This window comes from Oratosquilla oratoria, chromosome 21 (assembly GCF_046742065.1).
Source record: "Oratosquilla oratoria isolate Oo_2021 chromosome 21, ASM4674206v1, whole genome shotgun sequence".
Taxonomy (NCBI): domain Eukaryota; kingdom Metazoa; phylum Arthropoda; class Malacostraca; order Stomatopoda; family Squillidae; genus Oratosquilla; species Oratosquilla oratoria.
Window position 1 is genome coordinate 11,847,389 of NC_134797.1, and position 21,799 is coordinate 11,869,187.

Below are 21,799 nucleotides of genomic sequence, written 5' to 3' on the forward strand. Positions count from 1 at the left end.
AGCTACTTTCACCTCTTTTCTTATTTCTCCTCCATTTCCCTCTCCCATCACTGGCATTTTCTTAGCACCTCCCAATGGTACCACCAATCCCTCCCTATCCTCCACTCATCTTCCCTTTACTGCCTCCTCTTCCATTTAAATCTGTCCACCTGTGCCTTTAACCTTGTCACTTCCTCCTTGAAACACCTCTTTCCTCTTCCACATCTACTTCTACTCTATCCTTTACCACTTCCCACATTTCTCTCAGCTTCTTGTACTTCTGCTCCTTTTCCTTCTCACTTAAACAGTTTGCTCTAAGCACCTCTATCTTCTGCCCTTTTCCTCTTTCTCTACCTATCCTCCACTCTTAACTTACCTTCCACCAAAAAATGATCTGATATTCCCCTACTCTCTCCCCTAAGAACACAGACATCCAGAACTCTTCCTATTCATTTCCCGGATGCCACTAGAGCAGGGGTTCTTAGCCTTTTTTCTCCAATTCCCCACTTTTTAGTGAGCCAACTCTCCATTTCCCAACACAGCATCGGTCTTTGACAAATTCGATTTTAACCCATGCAGTGGGTTAAATAAACGCTTTGCTTTTTTCTGCCATTTTACGGCCCTTAATATTTGTTTGCACGAAATGTGACAAGACACCAGAAACAAACAAAAACACATCAATAAAAAAAAAAAGACAGTGGTTCTTCTGTCCGACCGTCATTCCCCACTTGGCAACTCTGCCATACCCCACCAGTAGGGAATTCCCCACAGGTTAAGAACCACTGCACTAGAGAGTCTATTAATGCCTCCCATCAGTCATTTTCTTAGTGGCTCCCACCAATCCCTATCCTCCTTCATTCAACAGCTCTCTAAAATACATTGCCCACCTTCCCCTTATCACCATCTCTTCCATTAATATCTGCACTTCTTATCTTTTCTTCTCTTCCTGACTTACCTCCCATTACTCTTAATTTCCTTCCAAAAAATCTTTGTATTGCTTTCAAAAATTTGTCATATTCCCCCATTTTATATCTTCTCTCCTTTATCTTGTTTTGTTTCATTTCTTTCTTTATACCCATCATATTTTTCTCTCATTCAGTCCATGAATACTCGCTTCCATTCTTCTACTTCCTTCATCATCCCACCACTTATTACCCTTTATTCTATTCTCCCCCATCCTCTTTGTTTGACAAACCATATTTGCATACCTTGTCACTTCCTTTCTGAAACACCCCCATTCCTTTTCCACACCCTACTTCCACTCTATCCTTCACCATTTCCCACACTTCCATCAGCTTCTCCCTGTATTATTGTTATTCCTTCTCATATAAATAGTTTGTTTTAAGCACCTCTCTCCCTTCCGCCCTTTTCCTCTTTCTCCACCTATCCTACACTCTTAACTTACTTCCCACCAATTATCTGATATTCACCCACTCTCCTCCCTAAGAACATACACAAGTTCTTCCTACTCTTTTTCCTGGATACCACTACATAGTCCATTAATGCCTTATCAACCACCCTTCCATCCAACACCCTCTCCCATGTGCACTTATGCTTGACTTTCTTCCTAAGCAGTGTTAGCTATCAACTCTCTAAACACATCACCATTTAGATTTTTACCCGGCACACTTCTTAACAACTCCATCTATTGGTTCATCCCCTACTCTAGCATTGAGATCTCCCAATACCACATTGACATTACTCCCAAAAATCTCTATGCACTCATTAAATGTCCAAAAAGCCTCCCTTTCCTCTACACTCTTCTTTACTAGGCCTATATGTGCTTACAAAGACCCACATCTTTCCAAGTTTCATCTTCATCTACATTAAACTTGAAAAAACTCCTTCCACTCCACCACACACTTACCTATCTCCTCACTTACTAGTAGAGCCACCCCTTCCCTTCCTCATCCTTTCATCACTCCTGATACTTTCCCAAACTAATATTACCCTTATCTTTCAACTTAAATTTCATTTAACCTCTTCAATATGAATCAAATTCTTGCACGCAGCATTGGATGCCAGAGGTACGATGATTGATACATCACAATACTCGCATTATAAATCAAAGCCACTGCTGTATTACTCATTCTCTTTCACTGAGGAGTAATAAACACACAATACAATCAAGCCAATTCAAAGAATTTGGGGGCTACTCAGCTACAACTACAAAATACAATCAAGGTGCCGACACCAGTATCCTCCTATCCACTCATGCCTCATGACACCTACAAAGGCATCACTGTACTGAAGAGGTCAATGCCAATATATCCATCTTCTTTCTCACAAACATACTATCTCGTTCCCTTTTACTCTCATTTGTAACACATCCACACACATTAACCTCTTCAGTACAAGGACACCTATGTAGGCACGAGTGGGTATACGAGGATTCTGGCATCTGTGTCTTGATTTTTTTTTATTTTGTAGTTGTAGCCGAGTGACTCCCGAATTCTGTGAACTGGTTTGATCATATTTTCTGTGTTTATTGTTACTCAGAGTGAAAGTGAACGAGTTACACAGCAGTGACTTTATATTTTATAAGGTGAGTACGGTGATGCATTGTACATTAGGCATCCGATGCTGTGCACAAGAATTTCACTCATACTGAAGAGGTGAAGACCCAAACCTTAGGGTTCTGGTTGGAAAACTCCCAGACCCTCTCATACCTCAACTTCTCATAGGAATATACCCATAGGGTTACAGTGAGCCAGATGCCTAGTCCCGCACTATCCTATTTTAGCCACCTTTATGACCCAAGTGGTAAGAGTGTGGTATTCTTTTTCCCCCTACCACATGAATGAGGCAAAAATGGGAGTATACTCAAAGACATGGGACCAAATCTAGCATAATCCCACTAACCACACAGTGATCACTCAATTCCCAACTGACAACAGTATCCAAATATACTGCACATTCAATTAATTTCATACTTTCATGACAAAATCACCCTCCTAGATGAGAGCTCAGAGCTTATCTAGTGGTTCTTCTCTCTATTTTTCCCATGATTTATCTAATTTTGCTGACCATATCTTCGGTTGAGCCAACCTTTCCTTCAAAATTACATTTTTTTTACCCTCATTCCTAAGTTGTAGGTATAACAAATTCCTGTTTATGTTGCATGTACAACTCATTCTCTCCAATATTTCCCCCCCCCAAAATTTTGTTCCATAATATATGACTTTACAAAATTACATCTTCCCTGCCTATACAACTCGTCCCTTAGTTCTACATTCCCTATAGCTATCAGTAAATCCAATATGACATGTTTCCCCCTTCTTATCCTTACCAATTCTGTAATCCACTATCATTACATGACCAAAATGTCTCTGTCAGCTAGTATTATCAGTGTAACTCATCACAGCCATTGCGGAACACCATCCTCCACAGAAAACAGCTGTGATAATATCCTCTCCAGCAAAGGTAGCAAATGCATTAAATGTTTTCATTTATGATGCACCAACAAGTTCAGGTTTATCATCCCAATAAATTCAAACCTGTCCCTCAATGATGCTCAACGTTTCTCAAACTGAAAACTTGTATATCTATGGCAGCCAAACGTCAATGTCACCTTCTCCCTCCCTCCCTATGAAACACTGCACAACTGTTTAGCGAGCAATGTCAGTTTCTATTCTGGTATGTTAAAATGTGGTTGAAAAGTAGTGCAAGTTAACAGAATAAGGTATAGATGCAAGGTGATGGGCCCCCAAATCCTGGAAGGGAGGGAGATGATCCACTGTGACTTCCACCCTAAAGAATGTTACCTGGAGGCTCTTTTAATTGGTTTCAACATTCCTAACCTTTAGCTATAACTTAACTATTGAAGCAAAGGATGGGTATGTGGGGATCCTGATGGGTATCAGAGAATATTACCCCTGCTGCCTGTCTTCAAAACACAGTCAATAATGTCACTTTCAGAAGGCACAGGACAGTGGGTCCAACACTGTCTCCAAACCAGGCCTCTCTTCAACTTCAACTCTATTCCCCCCACTTTTTCATATAAGGACAGCTGACAACTGGTGACAGCTTCTACTGCTGGTGACAAAAATGGCAAATCAATACAACAGTGACAAGAGCCTGATGCCTATTTCCAGAAAGATCTACAAGAGGGTTCCAGTACTGTTGCCAGGCAGTGAGGGTCTATGGAAGCCAAAGAAACTTTTAAAGCAAAAATTATTATTTAATCAATTTAGAATAGTGCAAGGCAATCACACAGAGCATAGACTATCACATCATAAAACAAAAATTCAGACAACCTCAGCCATAAACTTCTAGCATTCCCAATTGATAAATAATTTTGGTTAATACTAGCAAATTTTTTCTAACCTCAAACCACCTCCACATAACTCAGCCCAGTAAGGCAACATGACTAACACGAGTCAGCCACTATAAACAAGTATCTTAACATTTACTATACAGTAACGGATTTTGTTGCTGACCATTCACCAGCTTTGCTACCTTTAAGGCAATGTATTTGACAATCACATCTTCACTAAGAACTGAATGACAAGGGAAATCATGAAAAACTACCATATTGCAGATAACTTCTACATGTAAAATATCTAATGGATGACCCAATTTTTACATGGTGCCTTAAAGCCGGGTCCACACTTGTTGCATTTCCACATATTGTATCATCTTTGCATATGACCTAGATACAATACGGTGCAACAGGGCATTGTACCCACTTGTTGCATATCGGTATACAGAAGGTGGATATGCAACAAGTGGGTACAATACCCTGTTGCACCGTATCGTATCACTAGGTGGTACGCAAAGATGATACAATACGTGGAAATGCAACAAGTGTGGACCCGGCTTAAGACTATTCCACAGCTTCCACCATACGATTATACATAGCCCCGCAACCAATCTTAGGATTGTCCATTTCTTCCCCTTCTGTTGAATTGTTTGTGTGGATACAGTTTGATGGGTTTTCCTGCCTCATTAGCTACAGTAATTTTAGCATTTTATGTTACCATCATAAACCTGTGGTCACAGTGGATCACTGTCATGGTAAGTATAAAAACAATAACTTGGATTGATGAATACATCCACCTGCTTCCCCAATTTTCTCTCTCTCTTGCATGAGACATATGGCCACCCCAAGAAGTCACAGCCCAAAGTTCTGTCTACAAGTCACTAAGTGAAAAGCCGCAGTCTGAGAAGAGTGTAAGACAATGCAATGTAAAGTTCTATTTTTTGTATGGTGGTTAATCTGGGGCAATGGATGCCAGGCCAATTCTGTTGTACAATTTCTGTAATCTATAGTGTAACTACAATGTAAGGTAAATTTCTAGAACTGCACAACTATGTGATATAGCAATAGAAAATTAATTTTTAACTTTGTAAATTATAATACATCAATGTATTCTGCAATTTTCTTGGCAGAAAAAAAAAAAAAAAGTTGCTAAACCAATTTACTAACGAATGAAGTCACGGCGGTTCAATGATATGCCATGTTTGTTTTGATAGATCCCAAGGTCAAAGAAATGAAAGGATGATAAATTCATCTATTCTAACCTAACCTACATTTAGTTATTCAATACCCCAAATTCTAAAGATCATCTGGGTCGTTATCGTCGTCACGGATGCTGATGGCCTGATTATCATTGTACCTCGGGCAATTAACAGATGGCAGTAGAGCCCCGTATTCTCTCATGAAGTCCAAAGCCCTATTGTCTTTGTAACAGCACTTATTAACATCACCTGGAGTTGGAGAATACACAGTCAGCAACATGAACGGGTAAACTTTTAGTTGTGCACACCTACACAATATAGCAATAGAAAATTTATTAATTTTGTCAATTATAATAGATCAATATGTGATTTTCTCGGCAGATCAACAACAAAAAAGTTGCTAAAACCTATTTTCTAACGAACAAAGCTGCAGTGGTTAAATGATATGCTTTGTTCGTTTTGACAAGTGCCGAGGTCAAAGAAATGATGATTAATTAGTTTATTCTAACCTACATAACCTAACCAATGTTTAGTAATTTGGTACCTCAAATATTAACAGATGACGGCAGAACCTTGTGTTCTCTAATAAAGTCCAAGGAAGCCCTATTGTCTTTGTAACAGCACTTATTAACATCACCTGGAGTTGGAGAACACCCGGTCCATAACGACAATGCAGTCATCTGAGGGTGACTGGACTGGCATGGCATCCGTACCATATCCTAGGTTTAGTTCGTAAGTATATTAGCTGGTAGCAAGGTTTTTGTTTTTTATGTCCACCAAGAAAATCACATGTTACGTTCATGTATCATGATTTACAAATTTAGTATTTAATTTTCTAATGCAATATCGCATAGGTGTACACAACTCAAATAATACCCATGAAAGTCAGTCTAAATGACAGTGACTGGACTGGACAGACGGCAACATGGCATCAGGTCCGTATCCTAGCGGCTTCATTCATTAGTGGATTTGCTTAGCAAGGTGTTTTCTTATTTACTTCCACCAAGAAAATCACATATTACATCATTATAATCTACAAAATTAATTTAATTTTCTAATGCTATATCACATAGGTGAACAACTAAAATAATACCCAATGTAAACGTCCCAATGCTTTTCTTGCACCTAGAAATCCTAGTCAATAACAGACATTCCTAACAGTAAAATAACAGCTTACCCGGTGTCTATAACTTTGATTATTCCCCTTCTTGTCTTAATTGGTGAGGACTGAGGGGGAAACATTTTTGTTCCACTCTGACAACTGCCCAGCCTTTTTTCTGAATATGATCTCCGAGAAGGCCCAAAGACCGCTGCTCACTACTAAAGAACTACAAGTTTTGCAGTGAAACTTGAGGGCAATTATGAAAACATTTGATTCACCTACTTCTGTAAAAATCACCTTTATTTTTATTTTATTTTTAACAACCAAATGTAATTATTCATATTGATAGTAACAATAAAATGTGAACATTAAGTTATTAACATTCCATGATTTCTCATCAGCAATTACAAGACATGAAAATATTAGGTATTTATGAAATTGCATTATTGTATTCCATTTGTGAACCATTCCACTAACAAGACAAAAAAACACCAATTGTAACAACTAACGTGTGTTCTTTCAATGGAAGATACCTACCACAAGACACTAACTTCCTAAGAGGCTTTTCTTGGCTGATATTAAAAGCAACAAGGTTATCATGACTAAGCAGGATTTTTTCGAAATACTTTTGTGCACCCAAGTCTGTGAATTTGACACTAGGAAAAACTACGGTATTTAGAATATATATAGTGGGCCTGGTAAATTAGAATTGATAGAGTAAGAGCCTGACAATATATTCTGGATTAAAAATGTGCAAATAATAATGACCTCTTCCGCCATCAACTTTGGCACGTCCATGATGAAAACATTGGCGAATAATACAAGTTAAATGTCTACGCAAACCCCTATACAGAAACATATAATATTTACAGGATTTAATGCACAGGGTCAGATGGAGACGTTTGCTTGTAAGAATGGAATGGCTTATGTCTAAGGCGCGGGTTACAGGTGGTAGCCCGGCGGGGGCCGGCCGTAGGGGGGCGGTTCTCAAAACATTTCCAGCACTCTCCGTATACAAACATCTTACATTCCAAGCTCAAAGTAAATAACAATCATCTGTGGTTAAACTGCACGACATTCTAAAGCAGGTATGGAGTATCATTACTGTGAAAAGCGTTAAATTAGTTAAACCTAGCGCGCGTCGACAACAGAGGTGACAGATGTCATATAGAAAAGTACGTGATTTCTCTAAGACAATAGGTATTTTTACGAGCATCCGAGTGCGATACATACTTTGATGGATCATGGTCATATTCACATACTTCAACATTGAATACGACGCGCCAGTTATTGATACTGCTATGTAAAATTCTAATCTTACCTTTAACACAGGCCAACGTCCGTTTTCGCTCCAATATGGCGGCAGTAATAGGAGTGGCTAAAACAAATTACTGAAGCAAAGCGCAGTGAGATCTGCTCAACATAGGACTTTCCTTTCTCTTCTTCATAGTGAAAATAGCGGTATTTTAATTGAAAGAAAATGGCTGAAACTCATCATTTACTTTTAATTTGTAATTAAATTAATATCCATGCATGACAAACTATACTTTATAGAGTGGAAGAAAATTATATTTCTAGCGTCTGTGTTTGTATTGGCCGTACTGCCTATACTAATTATATGCCTTAATTGACTGCTTTGTATTCAGAATTCTCTTAACAATTATATATATATATATATATATATATATATATATATATATATATATATATATATATGTATGTATGTATATATACAACACTGAAAATATCCCAGTGATTAGAAATACATTTTAACAACCACAATGCACTCTAATTCTAAGCCATAAATATTGGGAGAGCGAATCTAAGCCATAAATATCGGGAGAGCAAATAGAGGCCGACATGCAGAAATTGAAATGCAGTACTGCCAAGGACTCGAACTCAGCAATCACATGACAAGTGCCGTAGTAACCTACCAACTACGCTATCAGTTGGTAAGTTACTACGGCACTTGTCATGTGATTGCTGAGTTCGAGTCCTTGGCAGTATCACATTTCAATTTCTGTATGTCGGCCTCCATTAGGTCTCCCGATGTTGATGGCTTACAATTAAAGTGCATTCTGGTTGTTAACATATATATATACACATATATATATATATATATATATATTGTATATATATATATATTGTATATATATATATATATATATATATATATGTGTGTGTGTGTGTGTGTGTGTGTGTGTGTGTGTATGTGTGTGTGTGTGTGTGTCTACCTACTTGTATTTACCTAGTTGTATTTTACGGGAAGAGAGCTATGCTCATAGTGACCTACTTTTTTATCATTCCGCATCCAGATTGTTCTTGAAATATTGTATATTTTAAGTACTCACCATTTCCTCACTCAATTTGTTCCAGATATCTATCACTCTGTGTGGGAAGCTTTTCTTTTTCAGATCTCTTCTGTAACTGTCCTTAAGTTTCTTCTCGTGTCCTCTTGTTTTTCTTCTGTCCCACTTTAGTAAGTCATCTCTATCAAGATGGTTAGCAAATCACCTCCTTCTCTTCTTTGTTCCAGGGTTGGTAGATGTAGTTTATCCAATCTTTGTTCGTATGTCAAATTGGAGAGTGTTGGTGTCATCTTTATCGTTGCTCTTTGAATTCTTTCTAGTTTATTTATTTATTTATTTTTTTAGAACTAGGTGTCCATATTGTCGCAGCGTACTCTAATTTTGGTCTTATCAGTGTAACTAATAATTTCTATACCATTTCTTTATCTATGCAGTCAAAGGCTACTTTCATTGATATTAATAAGTTAAAAATTTGTCCGACTAATTTGTTGACATGTTTGTCATGTTTGTCATGTCATTTGAGATAGTTACCCTTAGGTCCCTTTCTGAGTTTACTTTTTTACTTCTTTTGTGCCAATCTTATATTGACACGATATTCTATTTTTGTATTTTCCAAATTCCATAATACTAGATTTCTTAATGTTGAAGTTCATTTCATACTTCTGACTCCATTTCCAGATTTTGTCCAGGTTTTCTTGAAAAGCTTTGCAGTCTTCCTCTGTACTTACTCTCTTTAGTAGTTTCGTATCATCTGCGAAGAAGTTCATATAATATTCCACACCTTCATCCATATAATTAATATAAACAGCAATGTGAGAATAAACACCTTGTGAGATCGAAACCTTTATTAGTACTACGTTTCGCTTGTTACAGCTTTTTCAAGTACAGACATGACACACACTCTGAGCACATATAAGCCAACAGGGAAGGAACTGGGAGAGGTTATCCCTGTTGGCTTATATGTGCTCAGAGTGTGTGTCATGTCTGTACTTGAAAAAGCTGTAACAAGCGAAACGTAGTACTAATAAAGGTTTCGATCTCACAAGGTGTTTATTCTCACAGTCTTGTCGGCTTTTGCCATTGTGATTCATAAACAGCAATCATTATCGGAGCCGATACAGAGACTTGTGGGACACCATTTATCATATCTTCCCAATTTGAGTTTTTGTCTCTAAGTACCACCCTAATTTTTCTCCTGTTCAAGAATTTTTTCACCCATTATAATAACTATCCTTGTATTCCACCTATTATTCTAATTTTTCTTAGTAACTTTTTGTGTGGTACTTTGTCAAAAGCCTTTTGTAAGTCCAAGAAAGCACAATCTGACCATCCGCCTCTTTCTTGTATTATATCTATTAATTTTAAGTAAAACCATATTTAGTGGTAAATGAACTTCCACTTCTAAAACCAAATTGTTTAGGATTTAGTATTTTGTTTTCTTCCAAATGTTTAATCCATTTATTCCTAATATTTTTTCGCATATTTTTGCTACTGTGCTTATAAGGGATACCGGTATATAGTTTGTTGGATTTTCTTTGTCTCCTTCTTTGTATATTGGTATTTTTTTCCAATTTTGTGGTACTTTTCCTTCTTTGATTGAGAAATAAATTATCTTGTGTATTTTGTCCGTTAGTTCATATATACATTATCTCAATATACAGTTCGCAATTCCATCCGGCCCGTGTGACTTACTGACGTAATTTTTTTCTTTGTCCCTTATTTCTTTCTGTGTCACCGTTATTTCTTTCATTTCGGGGGATCTTCCTCGCTGTATTTCATCCCAAATTTGTGAGCTTTCACTTGTAAATACAGACCTAAAATGCCTGATCATAAATTCAGCCATTTCTACATCTTCTATATATTCTTTATTTCCTTCGCGCAGTTTCACTATTTCATGTTTGTCTTTTAGTTTATCTTTTAAATATCTGTAAAATAGTTTAGGTTGGTGTTTGCATTTATCTATTACATCTTTTTTGTAGTTTCTTTTTTCCTCCCTGCGTATATCTACATATTCGTATCTCAGTTTGATGTATGTTTGCCATTTTTTTTTTTTCTTTTTCATATTTTCCAGGCTTTGGCTCTTCTATCTTTATCATCACTACACTTTTTGTTATACCAACACTTTATGTAAACCCTTTTTTGTTTCTTCTTTGGTACATATTTCTCTGTTCCCTCTGTCATGATCGGCGACCTGAACGCACATATTGGAATTGAAAGGAATGGTTCTGAACAAATGATTGGAAAATTCAGTGTAGGGGATAGAAACATGGATGGAGAACGCTTGTTGGATTTTCGCCTTAGCAATGATATGAAAATAATGAATACTTTTTTCAGTCATAAAGAGTCACATAAGTTTACATGATACAGATGTAACTGACAGGAATACCTATACTTATAAATCGTTGATAGATCTCATATGTTCGAATAAAAGGAAGATTCATGGAAGATTTAAGGAAGAACTAAATAGGAAGATATAAAGTAACCTGAATTTACAAATGAATGCAACAGCTGAAGAATTATCGGAACATCTAAAAGATAACTTAAGCACAATTGCAGAGGAAGTTATTGGTGTAAAGTACATACGAGGCACTAGAAAGAAGCAAACACCTTGGTGGACCAACAAGAAAATGAGGGCATTCCGGGCATGGATAAAGAGGAGATCACAAGAAAAAAGACTGGAATATCAAATTGCAAGACGGAAGGCCGAACAGAAAAAAAGAAGATTGCGAAGAGGCAGTTTTGGGAGAGACTTGGGGAGCAACTTGAGGAAGATTTGTTGAAATATAAATATCTGTTATTGTGCATCTTGTGTTGTTTTTGATTGAATGTACAATGCAATGTATAGTAAGAATTTTGTCATTTGATTTATTGTATAATCTGTACTTAAGTTGCATGTATAACAAAGTTCAGTTGCTAGGCTTGAGAAATTTCCCGCGCTAAGGGAAACGCTACGCCATTGCAAGTTAGTCATGGTGGAGCCACGGTGTGAAGAGGTTAATGTGTATGTTATTGTCTGAACATAAACTTATATGTGTCAAATATATTGTGCCTTTGAAGAACAATAAACAGTTAAGTGCTTTTCTAAGCGTTTACAATATACCCATAACTATTAACAAGATTTTACCAGCGGAAAGAAACTGCTCTAAGCGCTCGCTAAGAGCTATCGCATGGGAAGCAAGGAGCCTTGTCACTCAATCAAGAATGAGGAGGGACATATACTGGTTGAGGCAGAGGAAATCGACTGCAGATGGAAGGTGTTTTTCTGCCAACTGCTCAATGTTCAAGAGGACAGAGAAGAGACAGCACTAACAACAGGACTCACTACAAATCAAGATCGAATAACCACCGATAAGATAAAAGCAGCCCTAAATAAGATGAGAAATGGAAAGGAACCGGGATGTGGTGGCCTCTCAGCAGAAATATTTAAAGCTACCGAATGTATCTTGGTGGCATACCTAGTGAACATGCTTAATATGGTTTATACAACATCAGTACCAAGAGAATGGAGTATAACTTAAATCTGCCCAATCTTTAAAAAGGGAGACAGGAGCGAATGCAAAATCATAGAGGTATCTCTCTCCCTCCCCACATAAGTAAAATATACGAAAGAATTTTGGAAGCGCGTTTGAGAGCAGCAGTGGAGAAGCTACTAGGAGAGTGGCAATATGGATTTAGGCCAAATAGAGGGACAACAGATCTCATCTTTGCTCTTCGAATGCTGGTAGAAAAGACATGGGAATGGAACATAGACCAATTTGTGATCTTTCTGGACCTACAGAAAGCATTTGATAGAGTTCCAAGAAAGAAATAATGGCGGATACTGGCAGATCCACAGTATGGTATCCCTGCCCCCTTAATTCAAGCTGTGAAAAGTCTATATTAAACAACGGAGAGTGCTGTAGTATCGAAAAGTGGCATGGAAGACTGGTTTGAGGTTGCATGTGGTGGTAGACAGGGTAGCGTCATTTCACCACTCTTATTTATTTTATACATGGATTATATTATGAAAAGTATTGCACGAGGAAATGAAGGGATCATAACCGTTGGCTATGCTGATGATGTAGCCCTGACATCTGAAAGTATTGAAACTCTGCAGGAAGTAGTGAATAGGTGGATTGAACAGTTAACTTTGATGGGTATGGAATTGAATGCTGAGAAATGCGAAATAATGGTTATTAGCAGAGAAGAATCTGATAATGAGATTTAGATTAATTAAAAGAAAGTTTAAGAAGTATCAAATTTTAAGTACCTTGGAGCAGATTTTAGTAGTGAAGGACGAATGGAAGTTGAAATAAACACTAGGATTGTTGAATATAACAAAGAATTTTATTCGCTTTATCCACTCTGTACTGCAGTACCAACCCGTGTTAAGAAAACTATTTATATCACTATACTTCGGCCCATAAGAACATAAGAATGAAGGAGACTGCAAGAGACCATAAGACCTACACTAGGCAGCTCCATATCCATCACCACCTGTCATCCCCATACATAAAGTTGTCTAACCGTTTCTTAAAACAACTGATAGTTTCAGCGCTCACTACATGGTTACTAAGTCTATTCCATTCGTTGAGCACCCTATTAGTAAACCAATTCTTCCCTATTTCTTAAATCTATATTTGTCCAGTTTAAATCCATTACTGCGAGTCCTGGCCTGTTGTTTTAATATGATGACCTTATTTGCATCACCCTTGTTAAAGCCTATGATCCACTTGAACACCTCTTTTAGATTACCCCGCACTCTGCGTCTTTCCAGAGAGTGTAAGTTAACTAAGACTCTCTTTGTAAGGCAAATTTCTAAGTCCATGTATTATTTTGGTCACTCTTCTCTGTACTGATTCTAGTGGATTGATGTTCATACTATAGGACGGAGACCAAAACTGTACCGCATAGTGAAGGATTGGTCTAACTATCACTAGATAGTTTGATAATTACCACTGCACTTCTATTCGTCACCGTCCTAGCAATGAAACCTAATGCTCTGTTAGCTTTATTCCTGGCGCTAATACACTTTTTCCTGGTTTTAAGGTCCGGACTCACTAGAACTCCCAAGTCTCTCTCGTACTCAGTTTTCTCTAAAAGCGTGTTATCTAAGGTGTATCTATTTTCGGAGTTGTGTAGCTCTACGTTTAACACGCTACACTTAGAGATATTGAACTTCATTTGCTATTTCACCTACAATGTGAACAATTTGTTAAGATTATCCTGCAGAATCTCTGCGTCGTCTCCTGACCTAATTAAGCGTCCTATTTTAGTGTCGTCCGCAAAGTTACTAACATCACTATTTATCCCGTCGTCTAAGTCGTTTATGTACATAATGAGCAACAAGGGACCCAAAACCCTGAGGAACCCCACTAGTAACATTGCCCCACCTGGATTTTACTCCATTTATGGTGACCCGCTGTTTTCTGTTACTGATCCAAGCTCTAATCCATTCTAACACTTTTCCTCCTATGCCCTAGGCTATGATTTTATTAGTAGTCTCTGGTGTGGCACCTTGTCGAACGCTTTGCTAAAGTCAAGGTAAATAACATTGTAATTATCATTGTTATCTGACGCCTTATATATTTTAGTGTAAAATGATAGAAGATTAGTCACACATGACTTACCCTTGGAGAAACCATGCTGTGTGTCACGAATTAAATTATGTCTCTCGATGTGTTCTCTAAGTCTATTTACTACTATTGACTCAAGCATTTTACCTATAACCGATGTCAAACTGATTGGCCTGTAGTTGCATATAGACGATTTATCTCCCTTCTTAAAAACATGAACGACGTTTGCCTGCCCCCAAGCAATAGGCACAAAACCAGTGTCTACCGATTTATTAAATACTCCAGTTAACTGGTCGCAGATTTCAAATTTACACTCCTTAAGCACTCTCGGAAAATTTTCGTCTGGACCCGGGGATTTTGTAGCTTTTAGTCTTTCAATCTGTTTGACTACGTCTACTTTACTAATGCTGATATTAGATAGTCTACATTCTTCGTCCCCACTGAAAATCGGATCGCAGTCAGGTACCTTATCTAACCTCTCATTAGTAAACACCGAGAGAAAATATTTGTTAAACTCCTCACTCATTTTTTCCTCCGATTCTATCATGACATTTTCATCATTTTTAATTGGGCATATTCTTACTTACTTATGGTTGTGAGGCTTGGGAACTGACATCAAAAACAAGAAGTAAAATTCAGGCGGCCGAAATGAAAGCACTGAGAGCTATTAGAAGATGCTCACGCTTAGACCACATTAGAAACAAAACGATACTCGACGAGCTTGAACTTGACTCAGTGTTGGACTATGTTGAACGAGCACAGCTAAGATGGTATGGGCATGTAAAAAGAATGGAACCAGAAAGATACCCTCGAAGGTATTACGAATGGAGACCAACTGGAAAAAGACCTGTAGGAAGACCGCGAATGAGGTGGAGGACAAACATAGAGAGGGCCATCGAGAAGAGAGGTACCACCATGGAAGAAGTTGAGAGAACAAACGCATACGAAGACAGAACCCAATGGAGAAGATTCCTCTGGCGCAATAACTGACAGACCGTAGCAGTCTAACAGGAGGAGGGTGAGCAGGTGAGCATATATATATATATATATATATATATATATATATATATATATATATATATATATATATATACATATATATGTATGTATGAGGAAGGAGGAAGAGACAGACACGGGTCTAGGGCCGAGTTTATTCCTGACCGGTTTCGCTTACAGCTGTAAGCGAAACCGGTCAGGAATCAACTCGGCCTTAGACCCTTGTCTTTCTATTCTTCCTTCCTCAAACCTGTCATAATGTCTCAATATATATATATATATATATATATATATATATATATATATATATATATGTATGTATGTATGTATGAGGAAGGAGGAAGAGAAAGACACGGGTCTAGGGCCGAGTTTATTCATGACCGGTTTCTTTTAAGCTAAACCGGTCAGGAATAAACTCGGGCCTAGACCCATGTCTTTCTCTTCCTCCTTCCTCAAACCTGTCACAATGTCTCAATATATATATATATATATATATATATATATATATAAATATATCTATATATAAATATATATATATATATATATATATATATGGTATCTTGCAGTGATGTGGGTGTATAAGGCGATATCGTCCAGGCCAATTAGTTTTTGTTTGCAAAATATGTGGTGTTGAGTTTTTGCATTAGATCAGTAGAGTTTTGATGTGTGTGGCACTGATTGTTCCAAGAGACCCATGAGACCCGTCACCAACGGAATTGGCAGCGCCCCCCACAAGCTAGCCAAAACACTAGCCACCCCTTACTTCGGCTCTTGGAATAATCAGCGACACACAACAAAAACTCTACTGGTTTCATAAAAAAAGTCATCATCACAAATTTTGCAAACAAAAAACTAATTAGTCTGGACGTTATCACCATATACACCCACACATCAGTGCAAGATGCCATTTCAACCATCAACAAAGTCATAAATAACATCGACGAAAATATCCTCCCATTTAACAAGAGACTACAAACAGTTAGTAGAAAAGTGCCTCAAATGCGCTTTCTGCACATTCATTGGCAAAACCTAGAAGTAACACGACGGCCTACCAATGGGATCGGCCCTCAGTGCTGTAACCACCTCCTTAGCAATGGCATTTTTAGAACAAAACACCTACAAACAATTCCTCCCTGATGGCACCACCTGGTTCAGGTATGTAGATGACTATCTACTCATCATACCGAAAAACACAGACATCGACATCCTTCTACACAATTTAAACCAATCACATCAGAAAATAAAACTAACAATAAAACAAGGAAATAAAAGCTCTCTCCCATACCTTGACGCTTTTATAATCAGGAACAATAATACAGCAAAATTCAAAGTTTACAGAAAACCCACAAAGATGACTTGGTTGGATCAATATTCAGAAGGGAGCGAAGCATCTTGTTACTGCTGGGAATTACAAATAGATAATCACAATAGTCACATTTTAATCAGTGATTATCATCAAGAAAAATTGAATATGATTTGATTATGATTATCACTGCAGAATAAATTTTGATTATGATTTGATTATGTTTACACAAATTCTATGCTTTTTGATTTTGATTACTTAATCACAGCCATGGATTATGATTTTTTGGTTGGTAATCATAATCATGCCCATGTCCAGAATGGGTAAAAGTGGAATTTTATTCCTTTGCTTTTTTGCCACCTCTCTTGTAAGAGGGGGAAAGCCGTTGGCATATGTATGTATGTATGTATGTATGTATGTATGTATGTATGTATGTATGTATGTATGTATGTATGTATGTATGAATGTATTTTCATTTTATGTATTATGACTAGTATATTTTTTCATGCACACGAACAAATTGATCTCAGAACTAGGAGCACGTGCTTGGAGCGACGCTTGCCTCGGTGAAGCCGCTTGTATCTGACGCCACGCCATTGCAAAACCTCTACCACATACGGGTGTCGTAAGCGACACGTCTTAAATCCCGAGAACAAAATAAAAATGACATGATTTCAACGTTCATGTAGATCTACCAAAACAATTTCTCTTCCAAGCAACATTTTCGACATACAATTTTTTATCGGGGGTGCCTCTTTCGACAATAATGGAATGGTTACCCGCTACAGGTTACCAAAGATTTTGGAGAGGGGAATGAAGTTAACGAATTTGGTCAGTGTTAATTCGGGGTGGGGTGTAGGTGGTAGGGGCAGCACATCAATTGCAAGGGGAAATTCACTTGTTATTTTGCACAAGAAACTGAGTGGAACAATAGAGTGTGAAGGACACGCCCCAATTACCCGAATGTGTCAGATAACAATGATAATAGGAAATGTTAGAAGATAAGAACAGGAAATGTAAGAAAAAACAATAGATTTCTATAGGCGCTAAAGACACGGGATACGTTATATCCCCGATAAGAATTTGAGCAGCACCTTTCTTCTTTGTTTGGAATTAAAAAAAATAAAATACTTTTTTTATTATAAGAACGCATCTGAGAGAATCAAGCGTGAGTGTCCTTGCTCTGAGGGTAAGGTAGGGTGGTTGGGGGACATCCAATCAGATTATTCGGAGGAAAAGAAATTAATACATTTGGTTGATTTATATTTAAATCGAGTAATTTTTTATGCTTCATCTGTGTTTACATATTCGAAACGTATTCTTTTTTTGTAATATTTTTCAGTACTAGGCCTTATACTTGGTCCCAGCCATCAAACCTCTGCAAGTCATTACTTGTACTCAGTACAATACTTGGGCAGAAAAGCGTCTGTAAGAATAAAGAAATATACGAGTTTTTCGAGTGGAGATGATCATATCTTATCCCGCCAAAGCTGTATCACAGTGTCATTTGCATCTTAAGATTTTGGTCGGAGTTTTGAGGACCCATTAGTCATTCCTGGAGAATTTAGCTCATTGTCTGTATTTTTCCATATGGGCATTCAGTGCTAGTGGTAAATTCCCATTTGTGGATTTTTTCTTTGGTTTTGCCTACTTTTGCCTTTGTCCTGTTTAATACTACCCAGTCTTTCCTACTTAGATTTAATTCTTGGGTTAGGGTTTCATTTGAGTTTGGTAGAGCCTCGATGTGTTGCTTGTTTTTGAACTCCTGTCAGCGTCCCAGCCTGTATGACCTTGTTTCAGTGTCTACGGTCATAAAGCTTTCGCGGGACTTAAGTCTTCGCCTCACGTTTTGGTGCCCATAGGGTGAGTGCCTGGGACCATTCAGTAACTTACGTCGTTCGATCTTTGAAATGGTTTCACTTCGGATATGTGGTGGTGGGATAATAGCAAGTTTGTAGAGAGCTGGCAATGGCGTTGATTTTAGGGTGTCAGTTATTAACCGAAATGAGCTATTTAGCTCTGGATCTACTTTGCAGGCAAGGCATGACCTTGCCCACACAGGGGCACAGTAGTCTGCGGTGAGGTAGTACTGTACCAGAGCAACCTGTCTCAGCGTTTTTGGGTCGTCAGCTCCCAGCTAGGGTTGGCAAGTCTATTCAAGAGATTATTTCGTGTTGTAAGTTTGCCTTTCAGTTTGGTGATACCTTCACTGAAGGAAAGAGTTCTGTCAAGAGTGACACCTAGCTAGACTGGGAAGGAATGGTGCAACAGTTCTTTGTTGTTTTACCTTATTCTAAGCTTTCTGTTGGCTTGATGGTTGTTTGATGGCGAATTTGCACAGAGGTGTCACTTTTTATAGTATTTAGAACAGAAGAACATAAGGGTAGAGGATACTACAAGAGACCATAAGGTCTACACTAGGCAGTTCCATATCCATTACCACCTATGATCCCCATCCATAAAGTTGTCTAACCCTCTCTTTAAACAACCAATAGTTTCAACGTTCACTACAGGGAAAAGGTGATTAGGGCGTCCGATAGCCTTCGGTCAGTGATGAGATAGTAAGAACATGCGAGTTGTTGGACTGCCCTCTACTCAATTGACAGCATTCCATAGTGACAAAACAATCAAGGAAGTGCAGATATATTAGTGAGTGTGGGTGTGAGGTGGGAGTGGGAGGAGTTTAATCCCTTTCATCAGACATACTTATTAATGCTGTTGTGGTTCATGGCCGAGAACAGACTTGTTTTCTTGAGTTGAAAGGTGACCTCTGCTAGAAAGCCTGTGGGGAATGTCTGTCTGTCTGTCACTCGTTGAAGGAATCTGGAAAAAAGAAGAAAAAGAAGGAAGAGACAACTTTGGTCGTCGTATCACAGGCGCCATATTCTTCCGTGTTAACTTAGATATATGAGGTTAAAATCTAACCTGACTCTCCTCTCGATTTGGAGTCCACGTTCGATGCTCATGTTTAATTTGGATACAGCCAGGTGATTCTATTGACTGTTCTGTTTGTTACTGTATCTATGATTTATCAATATTATTATTATTATTATTATTATTATTATTATTATTATTATTATTATTATTATTATTATTATTATTATTATTATTATTATTATTATTATTATTATTATTATTATTATTATTATTATTATTATTATTGTCATTATTATTATTATTATCATTATTATCATTATTATCATTATTATCATTATTATCATTATTATTATTATTATTATTATTATTATTATTATTATTATTATTATTATTATTATTATTATTATTATTATTATTATTATTATTATTGTTATTATTATTATTATTACTATTATTATTATTATTACTATCATTATAATTATTATTATTATTATAATTATTATTATCATTATTATTATTATTATCATTATCATTATTATTATTATTATTATTATTATTATTATTATTATTATTATTATTATTATTATTATTATTATTATTATTATTATTATTATTATTATTATTATTATTATTATTATTATTATTATTATTATTTATATTATTATTATTATTATAATTATATTATTATTATTATTATTATTATTATTATTATTATTATTATTATTATTATCATTATTATTATTATTATTATTATTATTATTATTATTATTATTATTATTATTATTATTATTATTATTATTATTATTATTATTATTATTATTATTATTATTATTATTATTATTATTATTATTATTATTACTATTATTATTACTACTATTATTACTATTATTATTATTACTATTATATTATTGTTATTGTTATTGTTATTATCATTATTGTCAGTATCATTATCATTATTGTCAGTATCATCATTATTATTATCATTATTGTCAGTATCATTATTATTATTATAATTATCGTCAGTATCATTATTATTATTATCATTATCATCACGGGGGTGGAAAGGGAGTTGGGAGATAGGGTTGATGAAAGAGTATTGGGATGGTTTGGACTCATGGAAAGAGTGAGTGAAGAAAGATTAGTAAAAGGTGTGGAAGGTAAAGGTTGAAGGAGTGAACATGAGGGGGTGACCAAGGATGAGTTGAATGGATGGGGTAAAAGGGGCATTGAGAAAGAGTGGAATGTCTGTTGAGGAAGGACAGGAGAGGACAGAAGATAGGGGTGAATGGAGAATGGTTGTGTATGGATGATGCTGTGATGCATGAGGAGGGGTGGCTGGGGGATCGGGGGTGAGGGAGTATGTGTGAGAAATAAAATAACGCAGCCTGAAAGGATTTCTCCCCGTCTTCTCCATTTCTGCATGAAGGGACGGAGGTGGGGGTCGCCGATTTAATGAGGCGGCCTTGCTGTGGATGTGCTGTATCTTGCGACACTGCTTCTGACCCAGGGCAGTGGGCGAGATGCAGGGATGATCCGTGATCCAGGAGGAGCCAAGATAAGAAGGAGGGAGGAGGGTGGATGGGTGTGGAGTAAGTGGGGATGGAATTGGTGGGAGTGGTTTCTATGCCTTTGTTTTTTGGCTACCTCCCTTGTAAGGGGGAAAAAGCCCTTGGTATATGTATATATGTATTATCATCACAGGTAGCAGCATCTATGATTGTAGCAATACTAGTACTGATAGGAGTAGTATTTTATTGACATTATCATCAATATTAATTTTTGTTATCGCTATTACCAGTAACGGTGACATTACAATATTTTCCTTTTCTGTTTTCGCGTCACATATTTCCATCTTGTGAAAAGAAGGAAGCTTCCTTTTCTTCCTCGTCATTCCCTCCTCTCCTCCTCCTGCACTGGTGATCCTCAACTCTCTTCCTCCCCCTATTCCTCTTCCTTCTCCTCCTCCTGCTCCTCCTGCCTTTGTCCTTCAGGTGTTGAATCGCTACCCGTGTCCCGGCCCTCCCCGGCCCGGGATGTGGTCCTTGAGGCACTCCACTCTTCACATGGAGGTGCCATGTGGTGCCATGCGGTGACATGCATCCTACCACAGACTTTGTTGTGGCTGACGCCAGAGCAGTGACCAATATATCTTGTTGCCAATAACTTACCAGCGCTTTTGCCCTTGTAAACAGTATCGCCCACAAGGAAGAGGAGTCAT

The 21,799-nt window shown here is 37.2% G+C and overlaps 2 protein-coding genes across 2 annotated transcripts in view; one reads left to right on the top strand and one right to left on the bottom strand.

Moving 5' to 3' along the window:
* Positions 1–7,959, bottom strand: part of Moe (moesin) — a 175,269-nt gene extending 167,310 nt beyond the window's left edge. The window contains exon 1 of the mRNA XM_076204288.1: positions 7,863–7,959. The gene's annotated coding sequence lies outside the window, so the exon portion shown is untranslated. The remainder of the gene's footprint in view (positions 1–7,862) is intronic.
* A 7,094-nt stretch (positions 7,960–15,053) lies between these two features.
* Positions 15,054–15,395, top strand: LOC143037011 (uncharacterized). Its single transcript, XM_076205115.1, has one exon. The coding sequence runs from the start codon at positions 15,054–15,056 to the stop codon at positions 15,393–15,395; it is 342 nt and encodes a 113-aa protein (XP_076061230.1).
* The last annotated feature ends 6,404 nt before the right edge of the window (positions 15,396–21,799 follow it).